Below are 18,775 nucleotides of genomic sequence, written 5' to 3'. Positions count from 1 at the left end.
AATTTTCCATTTCTTTATATGGCCAAATTGAGGAAATTTTCCTTACTCCTATAAACTCCCTAGAGTTTGTAAGAAATAATAATCTGGGCTTTGAGAGCTTATTGCCTAAGTTAACAAAAGCATATATTATAAACTATTGGCTACTTTGGAAAGGTCAGAAGCTACCTAATTTTTTCACAAAGGTTTAAGTCTTAGCCTAGTTCATAAGTTATATGATGTCAAACATAAAAATGAACTTGCACCTTTTTTGTTTCATTATCAAATTATTAAAAGCCTAAAAAAAGAAAAAAATCAAGCATTCTCAAGTCACAGTTAATAAATTTATTTAAAATTAGAAACTGAAGTAGCACGTGTACCTGAAAAACTTAAATGGCTGACAAAAACTAAACAATAAATGGATCCATGTAAAGAGGAATATATTCAATGAAAATTTAAGAATACTAAATCAAATTCTGAGTTTATAATAAAGGTCACAAAACAGATTTTATAGACACTCTATGGAAAGTTTAAGAATTCCAAAATCTAGGCTAGTAAAGTATGGCTCTAGTGATCAGAATGAACTTTAGTCATATATAATGTCTGAATTTTACACCATTGAGATATTTTATACCATCCAGCCTTGGTAACATAAATAACTTGTTTGGAAAAGATAGCTAGCAGGAAAGGTATCTTTTAAATCTTTGTCCTTAAAGCTCTTCTACTTTTCCATTAAAAGAAAATTCACTTATCACCTCCTTTTGCAAATCTTCCTCCACATGTTCACCCTAGGCAGTTAGTAGCTTTAGCTTCTGCACTAGCTCTGCTTTTTCCTATTACTGCCCACACAACACTCTCTTCTCTCATAAATCTCTATCTTCCATGGTGGAACTCTATCTTATTTAGCTTTCTATCTAGGTGTCTGCCTCAGTGTCTTGCATGCCTAGGCATTTACCAAATATTTGAGGAGGGAGGCAAGGGCAGAAATAAGCATGCACAGACTCCCTCAAAGAAAATTCTGATGTCCAGAATGCTCCTTTTCCTTGAAACAATATTTTGCAGTGACTATTAATATAATCTTTCATTCCTTGGCAACCATATATTCTGGAGTTACAACTTAGTCAAATATTTTTCTGCTTGCCAGACCATGTCAGACTATGTCCTGATATTTCTTTGGCTCAAAAAATATGGTTACCATACCCACACTGCATGTTTGTTTTCCAGCACAAAATCCTTCCCTAAGAAATGTAAAGGGAGGCTATGTTATCTCAGCCTCTTACAACAGCAATTGTTAAACCAACCATTAAGGTCTTAGCTAGATTTATAACTCATTGGTTGGGAAGTGGCATTTAAACTCCTTTGAAAACTCAATACAAACTCTTGAAAAAATAAAGACTGTATGGAAGAAGTTAAGGATCTCTAGTGTGAATTTTATTCCTTTTCCAGTGTGCATTGCTATCTCATTTCTTTTCTCTGTTCTTCAGGCTACTGGACCACCTTTTAGCATGTTCATCTCTTCAGTGTTAGCTTTTCATTATTTGTTTATCTAAAGCAGTGCAGATTAGGGAGGCTGATTGCCCTCATCTTCACAGGGTCCAAAATTGAATCACTAGCCTGGTAGGTTTCACACACTTCTCAAGATTTTTGCAGAAAATCCTTTAATAAATGCTAACTGCTTCATTACTTCTATGAGAGAGTAAGCCTCATTTCCAAGAAAAAAATGTTGTTCAACTTGAGCTCTTGGTTCCTTCTTTTGGATTTTGTTTCATCAAATATCCCTTTTTCTATTTTCAATCTCTCAATCGTTATTTTTATTACCCTATTTTATAAATGTGCTCAAATAACATTTATGTTAGAATAAAAAGTAGAATAATAAAAGGGGGGAAAAAACAACCTATTTGAAACTATCTTCCTATTGACATCTTGCTAATATCTTTTCTACTCTTTGAATTGCTCACAACATAAGTGTAAATTCCACATCCTAATTTTAAATATGCATTAAGTCTTTGTAGTGTGGCTTCTGTTCTAGATACTCCACTGAAATGTTCACATATAGGTCACCAACAATCTCTTGGTTACTAAGTCCAATGACTATTTATCCTATCCAGCCTGCATTCATACTGTTGTTTCTCAAGTTCTTTATTTTCTTGCTTCTCTAGAGACTATCTTCTTCTACCACTTTTATTTTTCTGTCCATGATTTGTCTATCTCTTTTATTGACTTCTATTTTTCCTTAAATACAGATGTCCTTCAATTTTCTATTCACAGTCCTTTTATCACTATAGTTTCTCTTTTTGAAAAATCATACTCTTGCCTATGGCATTAATTATCACCTTTATGCTAATGACCCCCAAGTCTATTCTCTTATACTAGTAGCTTTAACATGATACCTACCTGCCACATCATGTTTATATTCCCTTGTATCTACTAGCCTTTTCTACTTTGATTACCGTATTTTCCGGCATATAAGACGACTTTTTAACCCAGGAAAATCTTCTATATGCCCAGTTGTCTTATACGCCGGAAAATACAGTACCTCAAGCTCAACATACTAAAGAGTCATCTTCTAACTTGCCCATTTTTAACGTTTATCTCTTATTATTGTCTCTAATTTGATTGATTAGCATATGATTGTTTAAGGCAAAATTGTGAAAGTCATCTTTGACCCTTTGTCTTCCTTTCACATTCACTTAGATACCCAATACAATTGATAGTATCTCTGAAGTGTTTTCTCCATCTTTCCTACCCTCTTTTTTTTCTGGTGCAAAATTTTTCTTATTCAGATTATATTGTAATCATCTCTGAGTTGTGTTCTTATCCTTGCTTTCCTTCTTCTACTTCATCTTCTTAACTGTTCCTGAAGTTGTTATGATAAAGCCCAAATCTGATCATAGTACCTACTGATCCTCCTAGTGGCTTTCAATCAGGGAATTACTTCAAGCAATTTCTTATAAACCGATCTTAGCTTTTGTTATTTCTTTGTTTTGAAAAGATTATCTCCAACCCTTCTATTTGACCAAAAATTTACTTATCCTAAAAATGCCTGGCTCAAATTAAAATATATGATTAAAAAGTAGTAAAAATTCCCTAGTGATTCCAGTAGGAAGTTACTTTCTTTGGAATGCCCTAACTCACTTTGTAGATCTACAGTGTTCAGCATGGATCACATGGTACATTATCCTACATAATAAAAGGCTAATATGCAAATCGATCGAATTGCAGAACAACTGGTCGCTATGATGCACAATGACCACCAGGGGGCAGACGCTCAATGCAGGAGCTGCCTCCTGGTGGTCAGCTGCCTCCTGGTGGTCAGTGAGAGACTCCCACCACCACCAGTGCGCTCCCACAGGGGGAGGGCCGCTCAACCAGAAGCTGTGCTGAGGGGTGGTGAGTGCAGTGGTGGTGGTGGGAGTCTCTCCCACCTCCGCGGAAGTGCTAAGGATGTCTGATTGGCAGGACTAAGCCATTAGTTGGACATCCCCCAAGGGCTCCCGGACTGCGAGAGGGTGCAGGCCAGGCTGAGGGATCTCCCGAGTGCACGGATTTTGTGCACTGGGCTTCTAGTCAGAAATAAAAGAATATATGTTCTTCTCTACTACAAACAAACATGCCCCAGATCTACCAAAGTTGCCCTGTGTGTTTTTTTTTTGTTTCTTTTTGTATTCTTCTGAGGAGATACTCTCCCAAAGAATTATAAGATCATTTGTAGATTTAGACTATGGCATTTTTCTTATGCTATTCATAATTGAATGAACTATTATAATAGAGGTATTTCTATAAATTTATGCTTCTAACTTCTTGGTTTCAAACCGTTGAAAACATCACTAGCTGTCTCTCATTCTAATTAAAGAGAGTATGCAGTGAATCCAACTGTCTCTGTGCTTCAAATCAACCAAATGCCTTGAGATGGTAAGTCCTATTTGTTAATCAATTGAAGAGATGGTTAGGAGAAATTAACCAGGCAGTATCTGCATACTGCTAAAATAAAAGGCCAGCAATGCAAAAATTTAGTTCTTGTTATCAGCTGCCATGAAACGAAAAATAACTGTCATTCAGCTAAAAGACATCTCACCTTTGAGCCTTATTTACATAATTAAAGGCTATGGGTTTTAAAGTGTTTTCTTTTGTTGTAGTATATCATATAACAACTACAACTTTCATTTGAAGTATATTTTCAAATTTAAAAAAATGTTGGGGGGGGTCCTTCCCCAATAAACCTTACCTCTTTAATAAACTTCGAGTTCTTTGAGGGTGAGGTCTATGTCTTAGTAATTATTGTATCTCTGGTGTCTAGTAAAACGTATAGTTCATAATAGGTGCTCAGGAAATAAATGTGTGTTGAATGAACTAATACATTCTGTCTTTATATTCAGTGTGCTATAACCTGTGTTTTTCATGAAGTGATCAACTCCAAGGGAAGAGATGTTTAAAGAGGTCCAGGAAGAACAGGGAGTCGGCTTTTAAATAACTCTTCCAATGGGTGCTAAAAGGAATATCTGCTCTAACTGTTATTTTACAAGGTCTTACTATTTGTAAGCTTCTTGAAGCCCAATGCATTTGGTTTGAAATCTTTTTATTTTTTATCTCAACTCTTACCCCTCTAGAGATAAAAGTAGGTAACAAGAGACCCTTCAGTTAAATAGGAAGAACTTTAGAAATAAAAGGAAGACATAATACAACTAGTTAAAATTGTTTATTCTATTATGTAGTGGCATCTAAGAAATACTTTTCTAATTTTATTTTGTAATTGCCATAAAAGAGATAAAAAAGCAGGTTGATTCTCCTTATGTATCAAGTAGATCTCTGTGTTAAGGAGTAAAGGTGAGACAGATCATTTAGACTAAACATTTAGCCTCTTTGACTACATCACCTCTTTCAATAAGATTAAATATAAAATGTAAGCTAAGTTCCAGATGCTTAAAAATATGCTGGCTATTTGTTTATGACTACAAATTGGCTACCTATATTTTGAGAATATTATATTCTTTAATCCAAATATTTGCCCGCACTATTGCACACTGTCTTAAGGTGCATCCAAACAGTTGAATCCCATATGTTCTCAAGATTCAAAATCCAGTAAGTAGGTCAGTTAGGATACGACAAAGGTATTTTGAGCCATTTCCTAAATACCTGATTGCTGCTCTAAAAGCAAAGAGCAGTAATTTTCAAGATGTGGTCTCCTGACCAGGACCATCAACATCATGGAAATTTATTACGAGTGCAGATCATCAGGCCCCTCTCCAGACCTACTGAATCAAATACTCTGAGGATGGAATTCCGCAATGTTTTCATAAGCTCTTCAAGTAGTTCTGATATATGCTAACGTTCAAGAGCTACTGGCATGGAGTAGTGTTCCCTACAAAGCAGTGATCTTCAATCGCCTATTGCCCAGCAAGTATAAAGTTGAGAGGATAGTGCTAAGTAAAATAGGACAGAAGATAATTTCTGTCCTCTCTGGTCTACGTAGCTGAAGACTGAGTCCATATGGCTAACATATTTTACAAGGGATTTCAATCAGCTACATGCATATGCTTTGGTACTCAGATGCAATTTCTAATTGATGCATCAAATTCATCATGAAAATGAAAAGTAAGCCCGGGCCTGTGTTGCTCAGTGGATTGAATTTTGTCCCATGCACCAAAGGTCACTGGTTTGATTCCCAGTCAGTGCACATGCCTGGGTTGCAGGCTTGATCCCCAGTAGGAGGCGAGAAAGAGGCAGCTTATTGATATTTCTCTCATTGATGTTTCTATCTCTCTCTCCCTCTGTCTCTCTAAAGTCAATAAAAACATATTTAAAAAGAAATAAAAATGAAAATTAATATAGATTTTCATCTCTGAAACAAAACAAGTATTAATTTGCTCAATAAAATATATACATTTTAAGGTAGATGGAGTTATGTTCCAGATTCCTTGGCCCTGTTCAGGAAAGATTACCACAATGAGATGAGTCAAAAAATTCAAATTTTTTGAAACACATTAATAAACATAACACTATTGTTGTACCTAATTGTTTTCCGCTGTGTTTAGCAGAATGAGAGAATTCAGGTAGGCAAACAAACTCCCTATTTCCTCTAAATGTCTTAATAATGGCTAACTTCCAGAATCTGAAGTGCTGTCAATAGGTTAATAGGCCTGGTGATAATTATGGATTCTACCATTCAAGAAGATTGCACCAGCACCGGTTTGTGAAGGAATGATGTGCCTTCTGCTTACACAATACAGTTATAATTCTTCTGAATCAATAAGTTCTGTAGAGTTTCATAATTACTATTATGACTTCCTGAAATTAAATTTTAGATTTTATTTTTCATGTACTTGTACAAATTATATTGCAGATCAAGAAAGTACAACTAAGTCCTGTCCATAGCATTATGCATTTATGAAAAATGAATACAGACTAGGTATTTATTTGCAATTGATATGTACTGAAGTTATACTCATGAAATAATGAAGCTATTAAAATAACATAAACCAAAACATATCTGTTTTGCTTTTGAGCTACTAGTGCTTTTGTCGGATAATAACACGATCATTCACCAATGAATGAAAATTATTACCTGGCATCCTGATAATCACTTTATTGTTATTGTGTGATAAAGGGACAGGTTATACAGTTTGGAGATCATGGTATAAAAAAATGAAAATTCTATCTTAAGTCAGCCCATATTATGGGTGGGCCATTTTATTTGTTTCAGTATAAGGATTCCCAAAACTATATGCACATAAAAAAAATCACCTGAGGTGCTTTTTAAGGAAAAGACTCTGGGCATCATTCCTAAAGGTTACTTTTGCTCCAGAGTTTGTGTGACATTAAAAACAAACAGACAAACAAACAAACAAACAAACAAACCCAAAAAACTTTTCCATAGTAATCAGAGAGTTGTTATGCCAAAGCATGCTCTTAAGTTGTATGCAGGGAAGCATGTTGGAAAATCACTTTATAGGAGAAGGAATTTCATGATTTTCTTTTTCCTTTAGATATTTTTTCTAAAGAGGGCATTGGAAAAGAATGTGCCAACATGGGGCACAGCACGCTGTGCAGGCAGACATTAACAGTGACTGCTCATGTGACTGCTTTGGGAGCCACTGTCAACACCAGCAGCACAAAATGGTCATTGTGTTAGGCAATGTTTTCATCTTGGACTCCGTACAGAGAGTGACCCTTTCCGCCCCCCAAAAGGTTTCAGGCCTTCTTCCCGTTTGCAGAGGGAAAAGACTCATCCTGCAAAGAAAGAACAGCTGCCCCCACCTTGGCTGGGTTAAAGCGGCTGAGAGCTGCAGCATCATGCAGCCAGGCCTGCAAGCGGCCAGCACTACGCAGACAGTAGGCGAGGCAAGCAACACTGCGGTTAGAAGCCAACTAATTAACACGTGGCATCAAAAGCTATTTTGAGCAAGTACACAAGCAATCATTTGCTAATTAGATTTTTGTGGCTAGAAGTGCACATCCTAGCACAGATGGTAGAGGATGAAAATAAGAAGAAACTCCTAAAAGAAGGGTAAGATCTTGGTTGGAAAGTTTCCCTTAGCAATGCCAGTCAAGATTTTATAACCAGTTCCACTGCGAGGAAAAACTGGAAATTGGCACTAGTGTAACTTTAAAGGCTTGGATAAGCCTTTTTTCAGTGCTACATATATTTTTCATATGAAAGGGTGAATTTTGTCATTCTTAATATAATCCTTTTCATCTTTGTAAAAGCCCCGAGTTAAGACACTGCCATTTATAGATAACTGCATTGGAAGGTCCCTGCCTGTTATTTGGAGATTCTGGTGCCTAGGGGAGGCCAAGTGTAGCAATGAGCAATCTTCACATACTTCTGTATTAATAATAAAGCTTATTTCTGTCTGGGGGGCTGCATGTTACACTCAGACTTGGGTTCAGGTTTTGTTTCCTCTCACATTTCATCAACCCATGTGCAATACTGAATGGGTCTGCCTAAAGCTCTTTCTTAGCAGCAAATTACAAGATATAAAAATGGAAAAGAATGAGAGAAAAGAAACTCTGCCCAGAAGGGGAGACGGGAGGATAGAAGAGGGCAAAGAAAAGGAGAGGACGAAGAAAAAATTTTTAAATGTTGGAAAGAAAGGAGCTAGGGTCCATGCTGTCCCTCTAACATATTATATTGTTAGAAGCTAGACATTCATTTACTTAATGGACTTTTCCCTTTAAATTATGTAAGAGGAATTTAGCAATTGACGTTGCGAATGTTATGAAGGGAGAAGGCCCCAAGCTCAGTATTTCCAGTTTCATTATCTTCTCTAGTAAAGAAGAGTCCTGCGAGGTAGCCATAAATTTGCAACTAAATTTATAATGTGAAACCTGCACAGTTCAAGCTGGGGAATTTATCTGAAATAAGGAACCCATTTTTGATTAGTGAACAAGCCACCTCACAACTTTTCTGGTTAGCAAGTGGTTTGGCCCACACAGTTTATTTAAGTATAGATATGATTCATCTGGTTAATATGCAGCTTAGCAATATATCCCTCACATTAGAGTTCAGCTACAAAGAGTAATAAAATAGTAGTAGGATTAGGAGAAATTTCTGGAAATGGGACATTTGGTATAACTTCATCCATAAATGGTTTGTGGTCTTTAACAGCCACTAAAAGGAGGTAGAATTTCCCACAAGAAATCAGTAATTTCTTCACTGCTTTTCAAAACAGCAAGTGAACTTAAAGTCCGAATATAATACGTAGCTAGAAATACCAAGGGAACCTTCACTTCTGATCCCTACTTGCTTGTGCTCTCCTAGTTCAGTGAAAGAATTCTAACAATGAGATTGATGCTCTCAAACCGTGCAAAACCAATAAATAGCATGCTTTGGGGAAGAGATTTTTATTTTAAACAAATTGGACCAAGTCTGCAGGGGCAGGAAGCACAGTGCATCCAAGTTCGTCCTTGAACTGTTGCACCTTCCCACATGTATCCCAGTGCTTCTTGCCTGTAGGATGCTAAATAGCAAGCTCGTTATTCAAAAGACAGGCTCACAGAGGACAAAAAGGACATGGGGGCGGGGGGAGGGGGACGTAGAAATGTCTCCTTGGAGTCAACCTCACATGTGAAGAGGCCCAATCTTTAAAGCAGCATTTGGGGCCTTATACATTTAGACATAAAAAGAGATCTTTGCTTTGAAATAAACCCACTTTTATGTATATCTCATACACTTACCTGAATAAGTGTATGAGATATACATAAGGAACCAATGTACATAAAATCTTGACCAGAAATATTCCCCCCTCTAGCTACCCTTGGGATATTTTTCTGGATGGTGAGAGGGGGTAGGGGATGGGGGGGTGGCGGGGAGAATGCCAGCTGCCTGCCTGCCCTCTTGGCACCGTCTCCGGTCCTCATTCCCCAGGTGCTCCTGTTGGTTTGTGGAAGGAACTGCAGCAGCAGGAAGAGGCAGGTACAGAGCTAGTACTTCACTGTCTGCCTGATCCAGACAAGCAGATGAGATTAAGGAGGAAGTGCACTGGGCGTTAGGTTTAGTGGGGGAATCAGCCAGGTAAAGGATACGATGCTTACTATCACAAACCTCATAAGAGAATCTTTCTCCTTCCTTCTTCTGCTCATGGGATTGCAAGTCATAAGATGTTGGACAAAGACACGACACATTACAGACACAGCACACAAGACGTTTTTCACAGATGTTTTTAGACGCGAATAAACCACCAATACCTCAAAACCACCAGCGCCACAAAACACATTTCAGAATGAACACTGATATCAAGTTGGCATTGCACAATATGGCAAAAAAAAATCTGCACTTGGTGAAACTTTAAAGATCATTAGCATATTTATTTAATTGTGCATATATATGACCATATATATACACTGCAAAAGGCTATTTACTGACCATCTTCCTCATCCCATTCACACTGCTAATATATTTACTATATTATATTTACATGATAATAACCTCAGCTATTATCATTTCCTGTTCTTAAGCTAAACCATGTAAAACTTGATTATGAACCTTTAAATGACAGAGATATGCTGCTAATGATCTCTAAGTAGGTATTTGGCAAATGTAGGCATGAAAACATACCCACCTCTTTTCCTCCCATGGATTCAAACATTTTTTCCAACTGGACCCGTAATTGCTGAATATTGTTCATCAGTATACAGGGCTTTAAGTAAAGCAAACACAAAACAAATAGTGTGAGAATCCTTTATACACTAAATTATGGAATGAGTTTACCTTAAATGTAAGAGTATACAACCTATCATTGAAGCCCTATTGTATTTGGCAAATGTAATAATTCTGTACTTTAAGATTAGCTTTTTAACAGTTAAATGGAAGGAGAAAATATAACAACCACTTTAAAGAAAGAAATTTAACAATATACTCAGACAATAAAGCATTGAAGAATTGCTACTAAGGTTTTTGTTTTTGTTTTAATTTCTTAACATCTTGGTATTTTATACTTAGAAATTAACCAAACTCTGTTTTTTAAAGATTTATTTCAAGGAAAACAGATTAGTTTAAAATTTCATTATTTCTCTCTTTTAAAAACCAAAACACTATCTGAAATTTAAAAATCAAAACAACAACAACAAAACAAAACAAACAAACAAACAAAAACACCAAGGAAACCTTAAGTGGATTCTCTTAGGCTAAAAACTCCACACGTTGGTATTCATGGCCCTTCATTATCTGGCTCCTAAGAGTGATTCCTTCTCATCTCCTTCTACTGCATTATGGTTATCTCCAACTCTCCGCAACTAATTCCCTCCAAAATACCTGCACTTTCCATTTGCTGTGACTTTGCTGAGTATGCGGCCTCTTCCCTTAGCCTCTTTGCCTACTTGAATCAAATCCATCATTCAGGTTTAAACCTTCTCTTTCCTACATTGTATCCTTTGGCCACTTACTTGACATTTGTTTTACTTTGCTATACATTTGAGTTGCTTTTCACTATCTCATGAGCTGGTCTTAAACCCACTGTATGTGCGGCTGTGCCTTTTAGCTTTTTTTTTTCCTCCCAGAGTATTGCATAGAGCCTTATATTTGCCTACAACATGTTTCTTTTCTTGTCCCCACCCCCTGCCCCCAAGAAGGCAGAAATATAACAATAAAAATTTAAAGCTTTGTGGCAGGACTAGACGTAACCTTTGAATAGTAAGAATTAATGTATAATTAGAAAAGAGAATTCAGGAACAGTTCTAGAGTAATTTACTATTTGCTGCATACTGATCCCAAAGAGCCACTACATCAAGGGAAAGAAAAACAGGAAAGAAAGGAGAATGGATGTATCTTCCAAGTTGCTGGGAAATAAGCCAATGAATCAGAGAGAGGCATGCAAAGGACTCATAGGACATCAGGAAGGCACTAGCTCTCATCAGTGGAAAGATTTTGTTTTTGCTTTAACTGCATTACTGACCTTTGAAAACGTTCTGCTTTACTCTTCAAGTGACCACATCCTAACTTGGATTTATGAAAACGGTTTTAAACTTCTTTTCTGTTCCCTTGATTACAGTCACATAAATATTTTATTGTTTAAACACAGATATCTATTTATCTCCTGTAGATGCTGTCCAGTAAGCTGAGCCACATATACCACAAATGAACCTGATTTCCTGCCATGATTGAGAGCCACTTGATCAGGTTTAGTCCTTTCCAAGGCACTCATGGTCACATTTTCAGGAACTCAGCATCAGATCCAAAGTCAGCAAACTGAGGTAATCCACTGTTTTTCCCCAAAAGGGAAGAAGGTTTTTGAGATTTTAATTTTCATTGCAGAGGGGGAAGATTGGCTGGGATTTGGGCAATCCCACCAGGGAGAAAATTAAGATCAAAGTAAAGTAAGACCATGGCTCTTGATGAGAAGCAAGATATCAGTAATTAGGGGGGAAAGCATTGAGGAAAAGAAAAAGTTAAGTTCCTGGGATATAATATTTGTAAGGTTGTTTTTTTTTTCTTTATAAAAATTTGATTTTGAAAATTATAAAATATACAGAAAAAGACAAAATAATACAATAAATACTGATTTATGATTTTTTTCTCAGTTTTTAAAAAATAAAATATACTCTGAAACATTAACATATAAAGTGGAAGGGGCCTTTAAAAAGAAATGTTCCTTTCTGAATGACAGGAATTAGCCTTGGTAATTCAGAGACCCCTTTCAAAATCTTCAATTTGACTATACTAATAAAATCAAAATCTTTTCTGAAATTTTCTGGTGCTGTTATGAATTTCAGTGTGCTACTTTTCAAATATATAAGCCTTTAATTAAAAATATGTGTTTTCAATAAATAAATGGTCTTTCTTGCCCATTAGGGTATTTATAATCTATGGCAATTAAAGATCTGCTGAGATATCAGAGTTTTAATAAAATTCCTAGGCAGCATATTAATTAAAAAGAAAGAAGAATCTTCTGGGACCTTCAAAAACAATTAGAACTGACCTAACTTAATGAGCTGTCAGAAGAGGTCAATGAGTTTTCAGGGGGAAGACTGGTGACTTTAGACTTGTCTGGTAATACTGATTTTTTAAAGGGGTGGGGGATGGTTTTCCTCTTTAAAACAATTGCACTGATTTTTAAATACTATTTTCGGTGCTTTTTAATAAATTCTATATTGTTACCAACATATTTCTTCTAAGAATACATATGGTGAATAAGAAAGATTTCATCTTCCACCATAAAAAACACATTATATTCCAAATCACTTTAGTTTATCTTGCTTCTCTTTATGCCTTTTATTGATTAAGTTGCAATACTGGCTCGGTTTTTACAAACATTCTCAATCATCCCCAAAATTAAAAGCTAAATTAATAATTTAGAGTGGAAATCAGCATCATGCCTTAAATTAACAATCCTCATTTTATTTGAAAACCAAAAGAATAAATTTTAGTTGAAAAAGACATGGGAAGTTTACTCATTTTAGTACTGGTACAAAACTAAACTAAACTACTTGGTGTCAACACTAAACAACTTTTTAATTCCCTAGTTCTCAGTTCCAATGCTTGACAATAATGTGAGTTTTCAATGAATTGTCTTGTTCGTTATCATCTTGGAACCTGGCATTGAGATGCTCTCAACCTTCCTCTGAATTCTGTGTTGTATCCAGTTCATGACTACTAGAGAAGTATTCAAACAACTTGTTGAAATACCTCTCAACTGTCATCCTGTATGAAAACAGAAAGAAAACAATGCCTCTTGCTTTTTTACTAGCTGGAAGAAGTGGATCTCAACTGAAGAATACTTGAAAGTAGAGACATTTTTACTTACCACATTTTCTTTATCACAGTAGGAACTAAAATCACTTGATACAATTGCAGCATACTGAAGCAGTACTTTATTGATAGTCTAGGAAAAACAACAACAAAAATACTGTCAAATGTATGCAGATAAGTACATAGTTTTATATATATACTATAGGGGTTAATGCTCATCAGGCAAACTTTCCATGTCTTTTTCAACTTTCATGAAGCAATGATTAAATTTATACTCTCACTAAAAATAAATAAGTAAATAAATAAAGGAACAACTAAACTGTTTAGGTAAAAATTTATTATATTTATGAGTATATTTAGAAGATATTCCATGTGGATTCATCCCATCCTATATAATAAAAGAGTAATATGCAAATTAACCATCACTTCAATACACCCACAAGCCACGCCCAGCAGCCAATCAGGAGCGAGTATGCAAATTAACCCAACCAAGATGGCTGCGGCCACAGCGAGAGCAGGAGGCTTGGGTTTCCCGGGCAATGGAGGAAGCTAAGCTTTCTGCACACCCTTGGGGGGCCCAGGCCTCCATGCAAGGCTACAAAGTTTCAATTATAAAAGATAAATAAATTCCAACAAAAATGGCAGCAGCCACAGAGCTGGAGAGAGCAGGAGGCTTGGGTTGCCCCGGCGATGGAGGAAGCCAAACTCCCGCAGACCTGGCCTGCCTTGGCCTCTGCTACAAAGTTTCAATTATAGAAGATAAATAAATCCCAAAAGAAATGGCTGCAGCCATGAAGCAAGCAGGAGGCTTGGCTCCGCTCAAGGCTACAAAGTTTCCATTATAGAAGATAAATAAATCCCAGATCCCAGGGCCTCCACTTGGGTCACCGGGGCGGGCATGGCCGGCCTGCAAACCAACACAGGCCCCTCGCCCAGGCCGCCCCATGCACCAAGGGAACCACCACCCTGATCCAAGACACCCTTCAGGGCAAACCACCTGGCCCCCACCCGTGCACCAGGCCTCTATCCTATCTAATAAAAGAGTAATATGCAAATTGACCATCACTCCAACACACAAGATGGCTGCCCCATGTGGGCACAAGATGGCCAGCAGGGGAGGGCAGTTGGGAGGGACCACGTCTGCAAGGGAGGGCAGTTGGGGGCGATCAAGCCTGCAGGGTAGGGCAGTTAGGGGTGACCAGGCCTGCAGAGGAGGGAAGTTGGGGGTGACTGGGCCTGCAGTGGAGGGCAGTTGGGGGTGACCAGGCCTGCAGGGGAGGGCAGTTAGGGGCAAACAGGCTGGCAGGGGAGCAGTTAGGCATCAATCTGGCTGGCAGGGGAATGGTTAGGGGGTGATGAGGCTGGCAGGCAGAAGCGGTTAGGGGCAATCAGGAAGGAAGGCAGGTGAGCAGTTGGGAGCCAGCAGTCCTGAATTGTGAGAGGGATGTCCGACTGCCCACTGCCCATTTAGGCCCTATCCTACCAGGATCGGGCCTAAACGGGCAGTTGGACATCCCTCGAGGGGTCCCAGATTGGAGAGGGTGCAGGCTGGGCTGAGGGCTACACCTCCCCGTGCACAAATTTCATGCACTGGGCCTCTAGTTTTAATATAATACGCAATATGCACAAGGTTCTTTATCTCTAACTTTAGTAAATATTCTGAAGATGCATCAACTATTCTTGTGGCAACCTCCTCCATGGTTGAATACTTATTAACTAACTAGTGTGCCAGTACAGGAAATTTGTGTATGGGGCGGGGGCTCCTTCAGCCTGGCCTGCACCCTCTCCAATCTGGAACCCCACAGTGATTGGGCCTAAACCAGCAGTCGGGACATCCCTCTCAAATCTGGGACCACTGGCTCCTAACCGCTCGCATGCCTGTCTGATTGCCCCTAACCACTCTGCATGCCGGCCTGCTCACCCCCAACTGCCTCCCTGCTGGCCTTCTCACCCCCACATGCCCTCCCTTGCCAGCCTGCTCGGCCCCAACTGCGCCCCCCTGCCAGCCTGCTTGCTCCCAACTGGCCCCCCCCCCCCCACCAGCCTGATCACCCCCAATTGGACTTCCCTCCTGGCCTGATTGCCCCTAACCACCTCTGCCTCAGCTCCACCACCATGGCTTTGTCTGGAAGGACATCCGGGAAGGTCTCCCAGTCTAATTAGCATATTACCCTTTTATTAGTATAGCTAGAGGCCTGGTGCATGGGTGGGGGCCAGCTGGTCTGCCCTGAAAGGGGTCCTGGATCAGGGAGGGGGTCCTCTTGGGGGGCGGGGCCAGCCTGGGTGAGGGGCCTGGGGTGGTTTTCAGGCTGGCCACGCCCCCATCAGGGTGGGGAGTCTCTGCTGTGGGGCATGGCCAGCCTGGGCAAGGGGCTAATGCCGTTTGCAGGCTGGCCACGCCCCCATCGGGGTGAGGGTCCCTGCTGGGGGGTGTTGCTGGCCTGAGTGAGGGGCTGAGGGCTGTTTGGGGGTGGTTTGCAGGCTGGCCAAGCCCCTGGCTTTGTCCAGAAGGATGTCCGGAAAGTCTCCGGAAGGTCTCCCGGTCTAATTAGCATATTACTCTTTTATTAGTATAGATGACCCACAATGCTCTCTCTCTTATTTTTTCTGAATAAATGACATCTTATGCATTGAACCATCTCTTATGGTTTCTAGTTACTACCCTTGCACACATACATATACTATGCAAAATTCTTTCTCATTTTCTCAACTTTCTCCTTGTTCCTAAATGCCCTGTTCTAAGTGGGGTCAGAATATTCTAATATATGTCATTTAGCAATAAATTTCCTATCTAATAAAGAGGTAATATGCAAATTGAATGTCACTCCAACACACAAGATGGCTGCTCCCATGTGATCAAAGATGGCCACCCCCATCTGGGCAAAGATGGCTGCCCCTATGTGGACACAAGATGGCTGCCACAAGATGGCCAGCAGGGGAGGGCAGTTGTGGGTGATCAGGCCAGCAGAGAAGGGCAGTTAGGGGTGACCAGGCTGGCAGGGGAGGGCAATTGGGGGAGACCAGACCAGCAGGGGAGGGCAGTTGGGGGAGACTAGACCAGCAGGGGAGGGCAGTTGGGGGCAAATGGGCTAGTTCCTGACTGGCAGGGGAGTGGTTAGGGGGTGATCAGGCTGGCAGGCAGGCAAGCGATTGGGAGCCAGCAGTTTTGGATTGTGAGAGGGCAGTCAGACATCCCTCAAGGAGTCCCAGATTGGAGAGGTTGCAGGCTGGGCTGAGGGACACCTCCCCCGTGCACAAATTTTGTGCACCGGGCCTCTAGTTTTCAATAATTTTCTATGATAAAGAGGCTTACTGATTATATCAAAGACTTCTTAAAATACAAAACTTCTGATTTTGTTCTATCAGAAAATCTCTATACATTTACCTTAATTTATTAAGTTATTTATTGATGCATTATTTGCTAAAATATTGCCTAATCTTTCCCCTCTTTCTGTCCTTTTTACCCTAATTTCAAACTTTCCTTCTCCATCTAATAACCATTTCTGAGCCTATAGATGTCTTCTGCTTCCATAATTATGCAAAACAAGAAAAAGAAACTTTGTTACATTTTATTTCAAGTACTTAAAAATGTATTTATGACTTTGAATCCTACTGCTTTTACTTAGATAGCTTGAGTGATCATAAGTCAAATATGGATATTATTTTCTTAGAAGAGAGGAAGCAATAATAACAGTATATATATGCCATTTCTTTTAATAGAAAAAACAAGAACACAAAAGCTCTTATCTTCTTTTTGTAAAGTATATCCATCTTAATTTTCTTTATGGCTTAAAATAAGCTCAGGGAGACACTCTAAGGAGTTAACTAAAGGAGACATGTTTAATCTACTAAATTGAATTTACCAACTGTGACTATGTACTTGTTTTATAGACTTTTAAGATCACAATGAAAACCTGAAATTAGGGACAACATGAAGATAATCAATATTCTGTGGAAGTACAAACTAAAATGACAATATGTGTCCACTTAAATAGAAAATCAGCAATGGAAAATATAAAATCTTATCAAGCAGCAGACCAATAAATCTAGGAAAACAGATGGCTGATCAGACTGCAGTATCTTGCAAGTGCAGCTGTTCAAATTTTGCTTTAGATATAATGCCGAAACTTGGGGACTTACCTATGGAGTACTAATTCACTCATACATATGAACACTACTCTCAATTTATAGGTTCTAATGACAATGTAAACTGTAGGAATCATTTCACTAAATTGCAAAAACAAAAACAAACATAAGCATGATTTTAGGAGCTTGTTGCAACACAAACATTATCACTTGTTCAAGATAAAGTTTGGGCATGGAACCCAGACATCTATTTCTGATCATCTTCAAGTACCCTCCAGGGTCTAACACTTGACTTTACTTCATAGGAAAACCTTAGGCCCTTGAATTTTTGCTGGGAGACAATTGAGCCTAGAATCTCACACCCACTTGCCTACAAATGCCAGTGGTTAGCAAGTCAGCATGGGTTGTAAGGAAAAGTGCTCAGCCATGTAGGATGTGCCATAAAAGTTGTGGGTGCACTGGCTGTAATAACATACATTTCTTTACTAAGATACAAAGTATACCTGAATGAAAAAAAAAAAAAATATATATATATATATATACACACACACACACACACACACACACACACACACTTTAGGAGCAACTTGATTTCACTGTAATTTATTCAACAAAATAAATCACTATATTGTTTCTTTAGTTAATACTAGTAGTAGTTACTTAAGACACATCTACCTAAGACATGTCTCTAGCATCAACAGGGTTACCTGGCAACTTGTTTGGAAATGCAAATTCTCTGATTTTGCCTCAGATTATAGAGTCAGCAATTCTGGGGTTTGGTCTCAGCAATTTGTTTTGAAAAGTCTGCAGGTGATACTGATGCAAGCTGAAGTTTAGGGACCATTGTGCTAACTAATCACAGCAGGGCAGAGGCAACTCTTCAGAGAGAAGACCTGATGGAAGGGGCACCTAGTAAAGCCTGGAAGGTAGGATTTCTGAGTGTGTCAACTTAGATCATTATTTTATCTTTGGGGGACTACTGGGGTTCAGAAGTGGTGACAGGATATATATAGAGGGAAAAGATAGCCTGGTAGGGGCTGTTTGCATCATCCTATATATAAAAAGCCAGGGGCCGTCATGACTGAAACAACTGGATAGATGACCGAACACAGGCTGTGTGGGGAGACAAGGCTTGCAGGGGGGGTTAGTGAGGGACAACCAAACTACTGAACAGCAGGCTGCGTGGGGTGACCAGGCTGGCAGGGGGAGCAGTTGGGGGTGACCAGGCTGGCGGGGGGGGGGGGGGTGGCAGTTAGGGGAAACCAGGCCAGAAGAGGGGGGCAGTAAGGGGTAACCAGGCTGGCAGGGGGGGCAGTTGGGGGTGACCAAGCCAGCAGAGGGGGGCAGTTGGGGGTGACAAGGCTGGCCAGAGGGGGCAATTGGGGGTGGCCAGGCTGGCAGGAGGCGCAATAAGGGGTGACCAGGCCAGCAGGGGGGGGCAGTTAGGGGCAACCAGGATGGCAGAGGGGGGCAGTTTGGGGCAACTAGGCTGGCAGGGGGAGCAGTTGGGGGCAACTAGGCTGGAGGAGG

At 39.5% G+C, this 18,775-nt stretch overlaps 1 protein-coding gene across 1 annotated transcript in view; it reads right to left on the bottom strand.

Annotated features, from left to right (window-relative positions):
• Nucleotides 1–18,775, bottom strand: part of UNC13C (unc-13 homolog C) — a gene marked incomplete at both ends in the record, with an annotated part of 518,328 nt that overhangs the window by 87,240 nt on the left and 412,313 nt on the right. The window contains 2 exons of the mRNA XM_079768690.1: nt 10,035–10,112; nt 13,215–13,292. Of these exons, the coding sequence (XP_079624816.1) occupies nt 10,035–10,112; nt 13,215–13,292 (156 nt within the window). The remainder of the gene's footprint in view (nt 1–10,034; nt 10,113–13,214; nt 13,293–18,775) is intronic.

This window comes from Cnephaeus nilssonii (genome assembly GCF_951640355.1).
Source record: "Cnephaeus nilssonii genome assembly, chromosome: 4".
NCBI lineage: Eukaryota > Metazoa > Chordata > Mammalia > Chiroptera > Vespertilionidae > Cnephaeus > Cnephaeus nilssonii.
The sequence above is the reverse complement of the archived record's forward strand: the minus strand, read 5'-3'. Positions and strand labels throughout refer to the sequence as shown.